This window comes from Candoia aspera, chromosome 1 (genome assembly GCF_035149785.1).
Source record: "Candoia aspera isolate rCanAsp1 chromosome 1, rCanAsp1.hap2, whole genome shotgun sequence".
NCBI classification, from domain to species: Eukaryota; Metazoa; Chordata; class Lepidosauria; order Squamata; family Boidae; genus Candoia; species Candoia aspera.
The window spans coordinates 333231719-333249901 of record NC_086153.1 but is presented as its reverse complement, the minus strand read 5'-3'; the positions used below and the strand labels follow the sequence as shown (position 1 = coordinate 333249901).

General features: G+C 44.6%; 1 protein-coding gene across 4 annotated transcripts in view; it reads right to left on the bottom strand.

Moving 5' to 3' along the window:
* TCF3 (transcription factor 3) overlaps positions 1–17920 on the bottom strand; it is a 109149-nt gene extending 91229 nt beyond the window's left edge. For 2 of the 4 annotated variants that reach the window (XM_063290773.1, XM_063290775.1), the window contains exons 1-3: positions 17288–17918; positions 10815–10913; positions 3386–3458 (exon numbers count right to left, since the gene is read on the bottom strand). In XM_063290773.1, the coding sequence (XP_063146843.1) occupies positions 3386–3458; positions 10815–10886 (145 nt within the window). In that variant the 5' untranslated portion in view covers positions 10887–10913; positions 17288–17918. Of the gene's footprint in view, positions 1–3385; positions 3459–10814; positions 10914–17287 lie in introns of all 4 variants that reach the window. The other 2 variants (XM_063290772.1, XM_063290774.1) reach the window with 2 other exon arrangements.
* Between the last annotated feature and the right edge of the window lie 263 nt (positions 17921–18183).

Here is an 18183-nt window from a genome sequence, read left to right as displayed (position 1 = left end):
GCCCAAACTACAACGCCATGATTAACATGAAGGTAGTTTTTGACTACAACTCCCATCAATCCTTACCAGCACTAACCAGGCTGGGAGGGGGTAATGGGAGGATCCTGAGGACAGGGCATTGAATAAGTAAGTCCTAGAAAAGAGGATATTTTTGCAAATTTACTTCTCTGCATCTAGACAAGATGTCCATAGTATAGGTGATTGGTTGGAATTGCTCTGAAGCAGCACCAGAGAGCAGAAATATATATTTATTTTGTACTGTTTAATTGTTTTTAATTATTTTAACTGTTTTAGGGTTTTTATGATTGTAGGCCGCCCAGAGTCACTTGTTGAGATGGATAGCTATAGAAATAAAATAAAATAAAATAAAATAAAATAAAATAAAATAAAATAAAATAAAATAAAATAAAATAAAATAAAATAAAATAAAATAAAATAAAATAAAATAAAATAAATAAAATAAAATAAAATAAAATAAAAATAAAAGAACTTGGGACAGGGTAGGTGAAGAGTCAGACCTGGTTCCTAGTACAGCACACTAATTCATTAGATTATTGGTTTGGGTTTTGTGTGATGTGTGTATCCAGCAAACAAAAGCTTGCTTTCTTGTGCAAACTTGGGCAAGTATGGCTTGTTCAATAAAGTATGGTTAAAATAGACCGTGGCTTAGCACAATGCATGAACAAAACCTCAGCCTTGTTGTTTAAGAGAGAAAAATATCCTTCTGGGTCTGTAACACGCTCTCTCCAGAATGGCAGATCCCATACTTGCTGTTGGCATTTCTTGCATGTGCGAAGGTGTAGCTGATGGGCTTGGCAGGAGGAGGGTGGAGAAAACACCATAATGATTGGGGACATTAAAACCACTGAATGATGGGGCAGAGCCGGCCTGGGCCAATTTACAGGCCGCACAACTGATTTGAGCGGCTGATTGACGCTTCTGGCCTCTGGAATTCACACACAGAACTGATATGAAATCCTGGGAACATGCCTGGATGGGTGTAAGTGATGGGCGGATCATTCAGAGATAAATCAGCAAAACAGTTGCTCTGAGATGGAACATCAAGTTTGCCTGCAAAATTTCCTAAGTTTAACACTTGGGCACTTCCAGTTCAAAAAGATTGGGAAACAGCAGGTGATGGAAGAAGGCTGACTGTTTCAGAGACCCTAGAAAGACCCTGTGGCAATATTGGGCTAGATGGACCAAAGTTCTGCCCTTCTTTTCCTTAGACACATCCCCGCCATTTTACCCTGCTCATCTTTTAAATACAAAGCAGGCAGCCTGAGTCAAAAGGAGCTGACACAAAAGAGGTGGATTTTCCTCCAGTCCTAGAGAATGGTACTCAGGCAGAGGTGGAGTGCAGACTTATGGACCCATTCCCCAAGCATGACTCCTTGGGTATGGAGCCAAAGAACAACCCCCTCCCCCAGGGAAATATATTCCATAAGGGTTACTGCTGCAAATATCTCCGCTTTGAAACATTTTTTGTTAAAAAGAGCATCAAAAGAGGGAAACACAGCAGACACAACAACCTTCAGGCACAGGGCATGTGGCAGGGAATTTTGCTTTGTTCTTACTGCCTGTAGCTTCAGCATTCAACACTTGCACAAACTTGTATCGCCCGCTGACAGAAAAAAAAGGTTTCTCGAACACACGCCCCAAATCAAAGCAATTCCCTTTGACAATGGAGTTCGGTTTTTCACTTTCATGCGAAAGGACAAGCCCAAGAAGAAAAGGGAGCACTCTGTAGCTTTATACACCAAGAAATAGAAAGGATGGGAATTTCCCTGCACTTTGAACTTTGTTTGGCTCTTCACTCACCAGAGAGGACCTTCCAGGTGTTTGGGACTATGACTCTCCAATCACTTGCCCCTGGCTGGGAAGCCAGGGCTGAGAGCTGTGGCACTCTGGTTTCCTGAAGGTACCAACCTGCCAGTCTTGGCATAGCATATACAGACCTGACAGACAGATTCCTTTATTGCTTAAATCAGTGTTTTTCAATCTTGGCCACTTTAAGATGTATGGACTTCAACTCCCAGAATTCCCCAGCCAGCATGGAATTCTGGAAGCTGAAGTCCACACATCTTAAAGTTGCCATGGTTAAGAAAAACTTACTTAAATGTTCAGAATTTCTTTTAAAAAGCAAAAGGCAAAAAAATAGAAGCCTGTCAGTTAGCCTATAAAATATAACCAACACTTTGCTGAATGAGTAAGTGCATTTTTTAAAAAGCCAACATTTAAAAAAACCATAGCACAGGCAAAATGCCAGGATGTCATCTTTCTCCTTAAATCCCTTCCCTCTTCAGTATGAACAAAAGGCAGTATTACTCCAGCATAACTATGGTGCTACTGAAACCAGGGTTGCATAACAGTTTTCCACACCTTGTTAACCTTGGTTTCCTCTAAAACCATTGTGTGCAGCAACAAGAAGCTTCAAAGGAAACACAGCTGAGGTAAACCATGGCCACAGAGCCCCAGATCAGCAAACTACTTCATTACCTCAGGCTGTAGATATACAGTACAGGTAGTCCTTGACTTACGACCATTTGTTTAGTTACAAAGGTGCTGGGAGAAGTGACTTACAACCAGTCCTTGCACCTCCGGCCGTTGCAGTGTCCCTGAGGTCATGATCAAAATTCAGGTGCTTGGCAACTGGCTCACACTTACGATGATTACAGCATTCCGGGGTCATGTGATTGCGATCTGCAGCCTTCCCAGCTGGCTTCTGACAAGCAAAGTCAATGGGGGAAGCCGGATTTGCTTAATGACCATGGTGATTCACTTAACGACCATGGCAAAAAGGTCATAAAATCAGGTGTGACTTACTTAACAACCGCCTTGCTTAGCAACAGAAGTTACAGTCCCAATTGTGATCATAAGTCAGGGACTACCTGTAGCGGGATTGGACTTAAATGATGGCCACCTTCTCCATTAAAAAAAAATGGAAAAATCCCCAAACACTGAAAACTAGCAGGTTAACAAGCCTCCTCCCTGGCATACTAGTTTGTTCAATGCAGAGATTTTGAGGGGAGGGATGCAGAGAATCTCAAGATGTGACCCTCCATTCACAGCTTGATGCAGGACAATCAAAAACAGACTTATGGGTTTCCCCTTTTAACATCAAGCTTTTTCTCTGAGAAATCGCCTTGTGGAGCCCTGCCCCAGATTGCCTTTTATGTGAACAACAGCCCTGCAAATGAGAGCAAGGCAAAAAAAAAAAAAAGGTGATGTTAAGACTGGGAAGGGGAGAGGGGAGGGGAGGTCTAAGTCACTGGGACAGATTTTTAACCATGGTCTTGATATCAGAAAACATGTTACACCTATATATATATATCAAAGAGCTTGGGCCTTTCCTCCTCAAAGGGAAGAGAAAGTTGAGAAATACCTGATCCACCAAACTGCGTGCTACCAAGAGTTGTGGGTCTGTTTTTTCCATTAGTCACTGGCAAGGGAAACATCTAGGAAAAAAAAAAGCAAACAATAACAAGATTAAACACAGAAGAAAAGGGGTGTGGGGGGGAAGGAAAGAAATTCAGCAATTAAAAACATTCTGAGAGATAACACCACAGATTTAGCTATCTAGCCAAGATCCAAAATGAAACAAATCTCTAATATTTGATCAGTGAGCTCTTCAAACTGCTGCTGTTTTTGCAATTGCTGGACAGGCAGTTAATCTTATGCGGGGCTAGATTATTGGTCCGCCTATCCCAGTTCTGCTTGCTAATTAAAAACCAGAATGCAAAAAACCCACCCAGAGAACAATGCATTAATAAAATAAAAACCAGGAGCACCAATAATCAAGACAGTAAATTACAGCATAAAAATCAGAGTAAAGCAGCAAAGGTTCTGACATTCTGAAATGGTTCTTAAAATTTCTAGGAAGTAAAAAGGTCTTCACCTGGTATCAAAAATTTCATAATAGAGGGGCCAGTTGGGCATCTCTAGGGATGGCATTTGACAGAGGAGGCCTGATCCCGTATGAGTTAAAGAAATAGGTGCTGAAGGGAATGTAGATGAACACTTAGAAATGCATTTCTGTTACCTTAAAAATGCACTTCTAAAAAGACTCAGCTATGTTCACTTAGGAATCCTTGCAGAAAGTACAAGGCAGATTTTGTCCAAAGGACAGGTAGAAGCGGGCAGCACAGCTGTTAGCATAGCCTTCCCCAACCTGCTATCAGGGATGTTATCTAAATTAGGCGACAACCAGTTCCTGAGCAGGTAAGGGGCAGAGTAACCTGAGCAGTGGGAAGAGGGCGGGAGGACCGACATGCTCAGAAATAACTTCCAGCAGCGGGTGTGTATGTGTTCACCCCTCCTCCCATACAGCCTGCCTTATATTGGTCCTTCTGCGTGGACATCTTTGGAGCCTCTTCACCCTTCTAAGTGTGCTGCCCACCACGTCCTGCAAAAGGCCGAACAGAGAAGCACCCCATCCTAGAAAATAATGGAATGGTTCGCACAAACCAGACTTGCTAGACAACACTCCTGCCAGGTACCCTCCAGATGTGTTAGGATGAGACCCAGCACATCTGAAGAGCTTCAGACTGGGGAAGGCTGACCAATCTGAAAGCCACACCAAGGTCTTGGGTTGAAGGAAGAATGCTCCTGATGGCCTATTTCTGTTCAGCATTCTGGGTCTATCCAACTGTAATTTCCATCCCTCTATTCCCAGCCAGTCTGGCCAATGACCAGGGATAATATGGGTTGCAGTCTGGAAACATCTGGAAGGACTGCAGACTGGATTCACACAACATACTTAACTAGGTTAGAAGGGGGGTGAGTAGTCTCTGGCTTAACATTTTGTTGAAACCAGGCCACATTAAGCCCATATATAGCTCTTTTCTTCCAACATAATATATTATGGAAACATAGAAATGGTGCTTTGTTTTGTTAGGCTGGGTTTAGGGGAGAGCATGTTGTGTGAACCCAACTATTCTGTCTTCTCCGTAAGACAGCTAGAGGCCAATATCCTGCTAGAGGGAAATAGCGTCTGCAATTCTAACACTTTTACATGGACATGCCAGGAACTGAACTAAAGATAATTCTGAAAGCTGTATGCATTAGGGGTCAGCAATTAGCAACTTTGTGGGCTAACTCTGAACCAGTCAACAGCTAAAGACAAACTTAGGGTAAGACTACAGCTGTCCAATTAACTGGTTCCACTGAAAAATGCTTAATCTATTAAAAATGCTCCCCAAGGAACTGGGCTACAAGGTATTACTCACATTTTCAATATGAGTATTACCAGCAAAATGCAAGTTGTCAGGCCCTGTCTTAAGCATTCCTGTCTTGCTCCAGCCAGGCACCCACATAATGCCTCCTCTGATCTAAGAGTTTCTTTTCTGCTTCTCAAAAATTGAATGCTTCTTTGAAAGGTATTTCCACGTATTCTGAGGAATAGGGAATATGGGCAGTTTATCATTTTTTAGTGTGGGGCAAGCGAGAATGCTCTTTTTAGAGTGATGGCTGCAGTATACATGTGCTTCATGTATAAAACAAAGGAAAGATGCTTCTTGCTTTAAAAAAAATTAGCCTAACAAGTGAAGTGATTGACTAAGGCCTCTAACTTAGCTCTTGTTTAGAAAGGGAAGATAGAGGTTTTTTGCTCAATAAAAGGTAAAGGTTTCCCTTGACGTAAAGTCCAGTCGAATCCGACTCTAGGGGGCGGTGCTCATCTCCGTTTCTAAGCCTTGGAGCCGGCATTGTCATAGACACTTCCGGGTCATGTGGCCAGCATGACGACTCGGAACGCCGTTACCTTCCCGCCGAAGCGGTACCTATTGATCTACTCACATTTGCATGTTTTTGAACTGCTAGGTGAGCAGGAGCTGGGACTAGCAACGGGAGCTCACCCTGCCGTGCGGTTTCGAACCGCCGACCTTCTATTTTAATTCAAAAGTAGAAGTCTTTTTTTTGTGGGGGGAGGAATCATCTTGCTTTTTGTTTTAAACTTACTTTGAATTTCAATATTTCAACAATAAACATATGGATAAAAAAAACAAATACCCATCTTGGCCTTATTTGCATAGCCCCACCCCTACAAAATCCTTGGGGGTTCTATTTCCTGCTCAACCTCAAATGTGACAGGCTGCCGCTGAAAAAAAGATAACAAATGACAAATCTTAAGAACAATAGCAACAGTAAAACAGCCAGCCCTTGCAGTGACCTGCAAAACATGACAAAATTAATCCCATCTGTCTGGGAAATGTTCTCTTTTGGGCCAAGAGGGAAAGAGAGGAAGGAAGGCAGATTAAACCTCAGACCAGTTCAAAAACATTTACATGATGCAAAAGATCATAAAAGTGGCAAGATCCCCACATTTATCACTCCAAAAACTCATTTTACCCTTGCTCAACACACATTCACAGTATCACTCCAGCTGGAAACTTCCTTCCAAATAAAAATCTTCCTGCTTGTACCTCACAGGAAGGCCTGTGAAAATACCCATCAATCCAGCAATGGGAAGGCTTCAAAAGAGACATGTTTATAAAATCACATATACAAAATTATATCTATGTCCCAAACTGATAACATATATTAAAAGCCGGTATGTTTTCAAGTGCCAGCTATTATAATAGCAATCTTGTATCTGCTATTGCTTGCTTTCAAGTGAGATGGTGAACACTACTTTCAAAATGCCAAAAGAGCTACTTAGATACATCTGTTTATCCAATTACTGGCTTCCCAGTTCTACTGTGCTGCATGCTATCAATTTATGGCTTTTGATTCAGCTCCAGTAAGGCCTGTACCCATCACTGGGCTTCATCCACGTAGATTGCTTTTCAAGCCACCTATCCGCCAAGGAGCTCCTCTGCCAGTAAAAATGCCCGCTTATAAGATCTTGAAGCCTATGTCAGAAAATCCTGCTACTTGTAAAGAAGGATGGATCCTATTTTAAGATGTACGCTCAATCCAGAGAAGGGATTAGCCAAGGCTCTGGAAAAACCTTGTGGGAATAGAGGTTAGTTCCTGCAGAGATGGCCAATGTCTAACTGGAGTGGACCACTTTAGAGATAGCTCATGGAGCTGAATGCTCCTTCAATTGAGAAAAAAAAAGATGCCTAGAAAGATACATCAAGCCAAGATGGTCTATATGTCTACACAAACCACCAACTGCTCTTCCAGACAAGACTTTTCTCCAGCCCTGGAGATGCGAGATGTGATCTTCTGTGTATAAACCATGAGATGGAATATTGAGAAACTTGCATGCAGAAAGTTAACATGCCAGGTGGCTTTCTCTGTGGCTTATTAGTTTTAGGACAGATAATCTCTGCTTGATCAAACTCAACTGTATACAGTCCAGGATAGCTGTGATGATGGACACTTATACCACACTGTAACAGAAGGTGGTACGTTACCAACCAGACCATTCTCTGCAATGAATGTTAGGGTCACTAGCAGGGAGGTAGGTAAAGGTAAAGGTTTCCCTTGACGTAAAGTCCAGTCGTGTCTGACTCTAGGGGGCGGTGCTCATCTCCGTTTCTAAGCCTTGGAGCCGGCGTTGTCCGTAAGGACCCGTCCGTGGTCATGTGGCCGGCATGACTGCATGGAATGCCGTTACCTTCCCGCCGAAGCGGTACCAATTAATCTACTCACATTTGCATGTTTTCGAACTGCTTGGTGTGCAACTGGGACTAGCAACGGGAGCTCACCCCGCCGAGCGGATTCGAACCACCGACCTTTCGATCGGCAAGCTCAGCAGCTCAGCGGTTTAACCCGCAGCGCCACCGCGTCCCTTAGCAGGGAGGCACTGACACTTTTTTCTCACAATAACCTCTGAGAAGCTTACAAGGGAGCAAGAACACAACCACCCTCCCCTGTTGTTTTCCGGCATCTGGCACTTCATACTGTTGCTCTAAGACAGTGTTTCTGAACCTTGCCAACTTTAAGATGGGTGGACTTTCAACTCCCAGAATTTCCTAGCCAAGGCTGGCTGGGGAATTCTGGGAGTTGACGTCTACCCATCTTAAAGTTGGCAAGGTTCAGAAACACTGCTCTAAGGGAACCACCCTCTCTAAAAGGAAAGTTGAGTTCTTCCTCTCTTCCTATGGAAGAATGCTCTTTTCTGGGAATTGTCTGGATGGGGCTTGTGTTGGGTCAGCTGTTGCCCAGGGGGCAGGGCCATTTTAGCAGGTGCACTGAGGGGGAGTGCGGTGGGGATGACGACAGGCTACAGAGTTCTGGGCTGATCCAAAGGGCATGGATGGAACCCAGGTTGGGAAAATTTAGCACTATTCCAGTGAGAATACAGGACCACCTCACCTTCTGCACACCCTAGTTGAGCCCTTAGATGCACAGTGAGTGACAGTCCAAATTTCAGTCTTAACCCAGTTTCACATCTTGAAGATGGAAAGTCCCTAGGTTGTTTCTAAGTCCTAAAGCTTGATTGGTCCTCACAAAAAACTCATATATTAGTGTGTGTGTGTGTGTGTTTCTGTGTATTATATAGCGTATGTATGTATTTATATACCTTCAAAGCAGTCTCGATTCCTGGTAACTACATGGACAAGTTCCTACAGTTTTCTTGGCAAGATTTCAGAAGTGGTTTGCCATTTCCTTCTTCCTAGGGCTGGGAAAGACTGCTTGGCACAAGGTCTCCCAGCTGGCTTCTGTGCCTAAGGTAGGATTTACAGCTCAGTCTCCTTGCTTCTAGTCCACTGCTTTTAGCCACAACACCAAACTGGCTGTCTACATTAATGTAGGAAATAGTTAATTCAAAAGACTCTGAAAATGTGTATTCCCCCCACCACCATGTTAAGCGGAGTGGAAGGGATTTGCATAGAATAAGAATTAGAGAATGAGAAAGATGAGGGATGAGGATGGACCACAAAGAGGGTGGCAGCTCTTTTTAAGCAGAAACTTTTTCCTGGCAATGTGGAACAATCATAAATCATTTTGGCGGTAGCAAAATTTGAATAATAAACAAACAAACAAACAATCTTCCAAGTGAAGCAAACTGGCCTTGCCAACCGCCCTCCGTGATACATTGCATGATGCCCCCAACCATTCATAACTGGGAGAGAATACAGGCAGTTCTCACTTAACGGCTATTCATTTAGTGACCGTTTGGACTGACAATAACACTAAAAAAAACGACTTATGAATGGTCCTCACACTTATGACTGTCACAGTGTCCCTGCAGTCACACAAACATGATTCAGTCACTTGGCGACTGATTCACATTTATGACCATCACAGCATCCCACGGTCACGTGATCGCCATTTGTGACCTTCCCAGCTGGCTTCTGGCAAGCAAAATCAGTGGGGAACCATGTGGTTCACTTAACGATCATGTGATTCGTTTAACAACCACATTGCTTAGTGAATGAAATTCCAGTCCCATTGTGGTCACTAAGTGAGGACTACCTGTACTAGCAAATCATTAATACAGCAAAGGGAACTAACCAGAACAGAAGATACACAATCTGCCCACTGGTCCTCCCGTGGGCCACAAAAATTGGAGAAGAAACCATACACTGTGTGCAGAAGAGACAGTGCTGCAGCGCCTGGATATGCCCCATTTGAACAGGCCAAAAACCAACCAGGAGAAGAGCAAGGATCGCCCGTAGTCATCCTTTGCTCTACAGTTATCTCTTTATCTCCCTCCACGATGTGGTCCTGAGTCTCTGCCAGCTTCCTTCCAGAGAGGCTCTTATCTTAAAAAGGCTCTTATCTTAAAAAGCCAAGGTCTCCCTCCCCTTGAAGTACAACTTGAATGACAGTTTTCCAGCTGCATCTATTCCTGTCAGTGAAGGCTCGAAAGAGGTGCCTTCCTTGAGAAGGAGGAAGAGGTGGTAGTGGTCCTCCTGGGAGGTACTGGCTGGCTGGAGAATTCTGAGAGTTGAAGTCCACCCATCTTCAAGTTGCCACGGTTGAGAAACGCTGATCTCGGGCAAAGGAAGTGCCCTCAATTATTTCTCTCATCCTTGGTACTTTGTGGTTAATACGGGTATTAACCAAAACACCATGGAAAAATGCAACCGAGAAGTCATCCCAATCAATTAATAGCCCCTCTCTTTGGAAGAATGAAAAATATCGGGGCAGGAGGGGAGACCCAAAGAGCACCCATTTCAGAGCTCCGTGTGTGCTCCGACACATCCCTCTGAATTCCTGCTCCAGGCAACCGTCACTATTCATCTCCCCAAGAGCCCCCATCTGCCCAATGCTGCCTTCACTGGAAATTTCAGATCCTTCGCAAGAAATTCAGCCGGCAGGGCTTACTTCCCCATACAGTAAACACAAATTAAAATTCTGGGCTTGGCCAGAAAACGGCCAGGGAGGGGCGGGCTCAGGACGAATAAACAATTAATCTTGGTAGCATTTTGCACAGTTACGAGAACCTTGCACTTTTATCTGCTGGGGGAAAACTGTAAAGGGTGGAACACCTCTGACTGATTACCTGTTTTGTTTTCTTCCCACCCGGCCAACTACCTCCTTAAGCCTTCACAACAAGGAGACTGTGCAATTATTGCTCCCCCTTGATACTCTTAAGTACAGAGAACAAACAAGTTGAAGCCTGCAGTTTGTGACTCCCAGTTAACACCCCCCTCCCCGCTGCCAGGGGTTTCCTCCACCCCTCCCTTGCAGCCCAGAGCATGCTGGGAACAAAATGGAGCTGCTGCTCTTTTACACATCTCCCCCCACCCCCGAAACACAACCAAACCAGAGTCACTGGTTTGAGATGGGTGGCTATATAAATTGAATGAATGAATGAATGAATGAATGAATGAATGAATGAATGAATACATACATACATACATACATACATACATACATTCGGGGCCCCACCAAGCCCCCGCCATCTCACTTACCATACTGAAATCCAGGAGGTCACTTAGTTCTTTATCCGTTCCTGCCGCAGCCATTCTTTGTTGCTGGTTCATATTCCCACCGATTCAAATGGTGTCTGTCTTTTTTAGAAAAAGAAAATGGGGGTGGGGGTGGGGGTGGGGGCGGGGGCGGGGAGAGATGAAAGAGAAAGGGAATGGGATTGGAGGAGTGGAGAAGAGAAAGATTTTTTTTTAAATGGAATGGAAGCACCTCAAAATAAACTCATGTTATTCAATGTTCCATGCAATATGCAAGTATTTCTCAGAATTATAAATCCTCCGGGGTGAAAACTCTCTAGCAAGCAGTAGTTAAAACTCTCTCTTGCACTCACAGGCACGTGCACACACAGTTTCTTGAAGTGCCAATTTCTTGACTTGGAGCCACTTCAAAACCAAAAATTAAAATAAAATAAAAAATCTACCAGTAATGCAGGAATGGGGAGACAGCAGAAATCTAAAGGTTATAGCCCATTCTATTCCAAGATCACCTGTTGCTCCAGTTCCCGATCTAAATTTCACTTGGAAAAGTTGCTGATCATTGATTTTAAGTTTTCCAAAGTAATTCTGCACTTAATGCTAATGCTACATTTATTTACAAATCCATCAATCACAATTCCCCGCTCTCGTTTTCTTGATGCAGGGCTAGAGGATTTGTTGTTGTTTTCTTGCAAACAGTGAAGCAAGAGTTTCATTCCCTGCACCCTTAAAAGACACAGTAAGAAGTAAATACTTAATCAAACTCTGAATTTGAATTCTGTCTCTAAAACCTAAAAATCAATATGTGACCCAACCCCCAAACGGCGGTTATACTTAAAGTTGCAATCTCATACAGTGCTAACCTGAGAATAAGCCCTGCTGATCTGCCTGAACTTCTAGGCAGAAATATACAAGACAGCATTTCTTATGTGCCAAAATTCAGGTTAGCAGTGAATACAAAAATTGCCATCTCTTGCAAACAAAGAGACTTTGCTTTATCTGAGAAAGAGCTAGTTGTATTGAAGAGGAAAAGTTCTCTCTCAGGAAAAGTTCTCTCTCATCAACAGCTTCATTTGATTACCGCCAACCCTTCCCAGCTTTCAGTCTCTTCCTCCCCACATAAAAAAATAGACTGTAGTGTCCTTGGGGCAGGGAGCCTTTCTTAATTTCCTTTCGCCTGCCACATGCTGCTGACTGTGTGGTTTTTAATGTCTGTCTTTTTGCAAGCTGCCCAGAATCATTTGGGAGTGGGTGGCATGCAAATGTGAAAAATAAACAACAGCTACTAACAGCTTCTTGCCTCGGAAGAGGCCACAGAGGTCATCAAGTCCAACCCCCTGCTCAGTGCAAGAATACAAAATTAAGACCCAAATTACTTGCAGGTTGCAAGAACCTAGTTGTAGACTTGCACTGTGAGAAAACTGGTTCTTATTGTACTTGCAAGTGAGTAAACATTACACAACGCAGTAGGACCTACTTCAGAGTAAACCTGCTACAGTCCTAAGCAACCTTAGCACAGAACAGTTTTCTGCATCTGGAGCCCCAGATGTGACAACCACAACTTCCATGATCCCTAGTCAACAAGGTAAGGCTGCTTGTAAAGCATTTTTTTTTTGGTCCTGGTTGTGTGAATCCCATCAGTGGGGATGCAGCCTGGGGAATCAGTCAGATAACAGCTTTAAATCTGCAGTCTTCAGAAAAAATTATTTCGTGCTGTGATGTGAGATGTCCTCATGTTTAATCTCGCTCGTTGGTAAAAGCTACAGATCAGAGCAACTTCAAGGCTCAGGAACTGCAACACATAATTATTACTATAAGGAATATTTTATTTAAATCCCCCTCATAAGACTAGAGCTTATGGTCACCCACCACTGAAAAGAACAAACAAAAGGATGTATAACTCACTGCCACAAGATGTGGCGTGGGCCATTCATTATATAAAAAAGGAGTTCAAATTAGACAAGAGGACAAATGAAAGATCTCTTAGTACTTCTTAAGCACGAAAGTGGGATTTAATTTCCACACACCCCTTTGATCCCAAATGGGACATGTCAGGGCACAAAACAAACGCTAGAATTCTTCATTTCTTGGAGGCTCGTGAACAGAAAGACACTTTGCACATACGCTTACACGGAATCACAGACTTGGAAGAAAGGACAGAGCCAATCATCCACTCTCCTGCCCAATGCTCATATTTCTGCTCGATGAAAACAGGAGACCCCCAGAGAACTGCAGAAGTGGGGTTCACCCCAAATCGCCACAGCACACCTTCTATAATGCTTGCTCAGGCATTTGACAGCTCAACAAATTTAATTGCTCTGTTTGCCTGTGAGATTCCTTCACCAGTTCTTCTCTTCCTTTTCTGCCCCCCCCACCAGCCCCCACTTGCCCCCTCTAAATTAAAAACTCTTAACTATGCCTTGAATATTCATTGTTGATATTACATAAGAGACACACTGGGAACAGCAGTCTTTATCTTTGCTGCTAGATAGGTGGGTGGGTGGGTAGAAACTCCAGGGGCATTCTAGGTATGTCTACTGGAGAGTAAGCTTCATGATTGCCAATGGGACTTACTCCACAGAAAACAGTTAAGATTGCAATCCAAACCTTTCAGGTTTCGCCATGTAATGGGTAGTAAGGCCCACTGAACCCTACGAGGTTACAAGATTGTGGAGCAAATCCATCTCAGTCTATAATTTAGAATGGAAAAGACTCACACCCACTCACTTTCTCTATGAACTTAGTGAAGGCAATTGAGTAATGGTGCAATAGAGCCTTTAATTTCAGCAAACTATCTGGCAATTACTTTTTATCTGAAAGTTGCTAAGCGTGTTTCCAGAAACTCCTTGTAATAAGGACCAAATGCGAAGGTGGAAAATAAAACTTTGGATCATTCACCCAGAAGGCCAGATTGCATCCAGGGAGACCTAGATTCAACTCCACACTCAGTTAGGGAAACTCATTGGGCCTGTCTTGCCCTCTCAGCTCAGCCTACCTCACAGGACTGTTGTGAAGAAAATCTGGAAAAAGGGGATTGCTGTGTTGGAGTCCAGTGCTCCTGGAGGAACGGTGGCAATGGAATAAAAACAAGCCAAAAGCTGTAGCGTATCTCTAGAGTTCCTTGAAAAGATGTACTGTGGGGTGAGGGACAGAGAAGGGTGGTAGAAAGGATTGGTACCTACCAATCCACCCCTTCGTCAATCTCTTCTTTTTTTTACAGAAACGTCCACCTGCTCCATTTGTGTGTGTGTGTGTGTATGGGGGGGGTGAAAAAGCACCCCCTTAAAGGGCTTTTCAGCCCTTCTCCGCTGAGGGCACTTGCCATTCTCAAGCCAAGGTACAGCAGAATCCCTGCACGTGCTATCGGTAGGAGCGCTCCGCAGATCCGGCCGATGAACCGGGTCCTCTCTCCAGACGTGGATATGCCAGGAGAGACAGGGATTCAACCCTGCAAGTTGGCTGGTGCCCTCCCTGCTCTCAACCCAGCAAAGATATGCACCAACAGACCACAAGGGCAAATTTAAGGCGGCTGGACTCCAGGCAGGCAAGGCCGCATTCAGTTTTCCCCTCCCCAAAATATTCTCCAAACATTTTCCCTCCCCGCCCCAGCAGGAGAAAGTGGCCTTCCCCAGCTGATGGGCGTCCCGCAACCTGCTCCCCCATTCCAAACGGTTCCCCCACCCCGCTGCCCTTCAACCTGACTCATTTGGGGCTCCTTTCGCCTGAAGTGAAGCACTTTTTTTTCCTGCAGGACAAAGACTTCAAACCAGCTCGCCCGGACCCTCCCCCATCCCCCAGGCCCCTCCTCCTCCTGCTCCTCCTCCCCTCCCCTATTACCATAAAAATTCTAAAAAAATAAAAATAAAAATCCAGGCAGGTTTATTGATATTCGCTAGAACTCTTCTGCTTTCTAAGTCTTCCATCTTAGGAAACTTAATGCAGTCACAAACAGATCAAAAGACAGAGGGGTGTGTGGGGTGGAGAGCGAGGGGAAAACAAATCTAACACAAAGCAAAGTGTGTGTGTGTGTGTATTGAGGGGGAGGTCTTGCCTCGTGCATTAAAAAGAAAAGTTTGCAATACACACAAAGGTTCCCAGCAGTTCCTTCACACATTCGCACACAGCTTTTTAGAATTTCTTTTTCAACTACTGGGGGGGGGGGGGAAATCCACATTATGTTTTCTCCCTTTCCAATTTGGTTTAATGCAGCAGACAAGGAATCTCTTATATGCAAGCAGCTGCCATCTGGGGCCTCACCCCCCTCCTCAAATGCAGCAGCACCCATATTACTAGAGGAGAAATGCTCTATCTGAGGGTGTACTTGGGGTCCCCCCTTTCTCTTTCAGTAATTGAGGCTTAACATATTTTACAGCCATGAAGAACTTGCCCAAGATATTCCACAATAAGAATTAATATTATCTGCTGCTACGGGTTGCCATGAGAACATTACATATACACCTATATAGAATATGGTTTTACACAGATAAACATATAGATTTTGCCCATGTAATATATATACCTACAGGAACAAACAATCAAAGAAAACACCATCTAGACAGGTAAGTATAAGATCCATATACAACTCAGCATAAACAATGGTTCATTTTATTTAAGGCCCAGGGAACAGTTTCACTGAAGCATTATTCCAAACTTGCACAAGAACTTTGGGGCTATTTGTCATCTTTCTCCAAAATAAAAAAGCAGAGGTTTATGCCCGTTCAGTGGGAAAACAGCAACGACAAACCAACAAGACTGAGACAACTGCTTTATACATACAGACACCAATCTCAGAAGAAAGAGTGTCGCCTGTAGACAAAGTTCTCACAAAGAGTTCTCCCCACAGAGCCCCAAAGACCTAGTGGTTGCCCTTAAACTCTGAGATATTTTAAAAGTAGGCCCAGATTGCTATCACAATAAACTTCCCAAGCAAATTGCTGAAGGGGGGGGTGTCTCCCTCTTGAATAAAACCAAGACGCTGAAACAAACAAACAAACAAACAAACAAGGCGTTTAATCCGACCCTTTGCACAATTTCACCCATCGCCCAGAGCTTGTATTTCCCCGGTTTCCTTTGTGCAGAAGATCTAATAATAAGGCAGTGGGGAGGAGGGTGGCAAACATGGGGTTTCGTGCATCAAACCTGCTGTGGAAATATGAGTTACAAAAGGGATGGAGGTTAGCGAGGGGGAGGGAGAATCTGTAAATGGAGGCTGGAGAAGAATAATCCAGGCAAGCAGTGATACCAGTACTGTCTATTCCAGTTTTAAAAGTTTCTCACTTCCATTCGTGTGGCTTTTTTTTTTTTTTTGGTTTTTAAGCAATGGAGGGCCCTATACTGGTAAATTAGAAATTATGGTGGGCAGCAGTGGGATGAAAGGAAAAGAATGGCAAACTGGGATTTAAAGGGGGAGATTACACTGTAATCGTGTGCATCAGACTGGCGTGCGCTTTCCTCTCTGTAGTGAGATGGAGTGAAAGTGCTGAAGAAAGAACATTAAAAACTCTTCAGAAAGGGCACCTGCAAAAATGGGACAGTCTGGAACACAATCTCCCCCCCCCACCCCAACATCTTCTGGACTCTGCCTTCATCCAGACGGTCTTGTTCCTTGCACACTACATAACAATAGCCGACACACCAAGTTTTAGTGCCAGACGAGGCATGATAAAAACTTTATTTATTTATTTATTTATTTCTCATATTTCTACACCGCCCATCTCCCCAGCAACTCTCTTCCCATAATCGGAGGGAGAAGTGTGTGTGTATGTGCAGACTCTTGTACGTGTGTGTACCTATGAGTGAATTCTGGGTCCCTTCCATAAAATGGACAAACTATGCAATTGAAAGACCCATCTGTACTCTGTGGGAAATTAAAACATCACTTCCCAATGCAACTGGGTTTCTTTCTTTAACGACAGTAAACTTCACGAGGCAAGAAAATGAGCGGGGGGTGGGGGGAGAGAGGACAGCTCCCTTTTGGATTAGATTACCCCCAAAAGCTGAACACCCCAGCAGGTCCAAGGGAAATCTCAATACAGTAAAAAGCTTGTTGCCTTTCTCCCCCACCCCCAAAACAAGAGGAGTTAAGTAGACCTCCTTCTTCGACCCCCCCCCTCTGCTTCAGCCAACTTCCCGCCCCATGAAGTTTAATGCCACTTCCGGGGGGGGGGAGAAAGAGAGAAAGAAAGGACAAGTGTGCGTTCGTGTGGGGAAAGAATTATAATAAAAAAACACACCTAAATAATAACAAACACACACAGAGAGAAACAGTAATTACTAAGTAAGGGACAGAGCCGAGGAAAGTAACGAAGTTAAATCTACAGACCCTCAGAAAGAGAAGAAAGACTCAGACCTAAGTCAGATCTGCCCCCTCCGAAAATAAAATAGTTCCGTGGAGGGGGAGGAGTCAAAAACGAACCCCCCAAATTAAAAGCAGAGGCCCTCCCCCAGTTGCTTAACCCACCCCCCTTCCCTAGGCTTACCTGCTCAGCTTTGTGGTGGGGGAGGGTTACATCCACAAGTATGGCTGAAGATTCCCGGGGCGCAGCCGGGGTGGGCGCCCCGGTCGCCCCTCCTGCCTTCCTATTGTTCTCCCGGCGGCGACGGAGACGGTGGAGGCAGCTTTAACAATGTCCAAGCCAACGGAAATGGCTACAATGTAGCAAAACGAGGGAGGGAGGCTTTTTTAAAAAAAGGAAAGGAAAAGAAAAAAAGCGAGAGTGGGAAAATAAATTAGGGAGGACGGGGAAAAGGCGCTTCCCCGAACGTTCGGTCTGCCGGCGCCCCTCGGGCCGTTCGTTCGGCCGCCCCGACGTTCGATCGAATGTTTGTCCCGACGTTCGATCGGGTGTTTTGCCCCCCGCCAGGAGCTTTTGATGTGGCCTCTTCAACGTTCCATCCGCGCCTGGAAGATAAAAGTGCTTCTGATCCTCCGGCTCCGGACCCCGCTTAGCGCTTGCTTCGCTGGCTCATGATAGCTGAGCTCTTTCTCTCTGCGTTTTTCACCCCCCTGCTCGCTGGGGCAGCGGACGGGCGCCCCCTTCTCCTTCGCCGCCTTCTCCTCCTCCTTTGCTTCCACACATCCACACACACATGCACACACACAGACACACGCATCAAGACCTTCCCCCTCCTTCTCTGGCGTATCCTTCCGCCGCAGCAGCCACCATCACTACCAGCTGCACAAGTCCCCCCAAAAAGAGGGGGGGTGGAGGAAGGAGGGAGGGAGGACGGCTGATTTTGCCCACAAGGCTCTTTTCCTTTCCGCGCTCCCAAGTAGTTGGGAAAAGAATGGGAAGCCCACTGGATCCTTCCCAATGGGATAATGTTTTTTCCTAATTTTATTTAACAATCAACCAACAAAAAAATATTTGGGGGA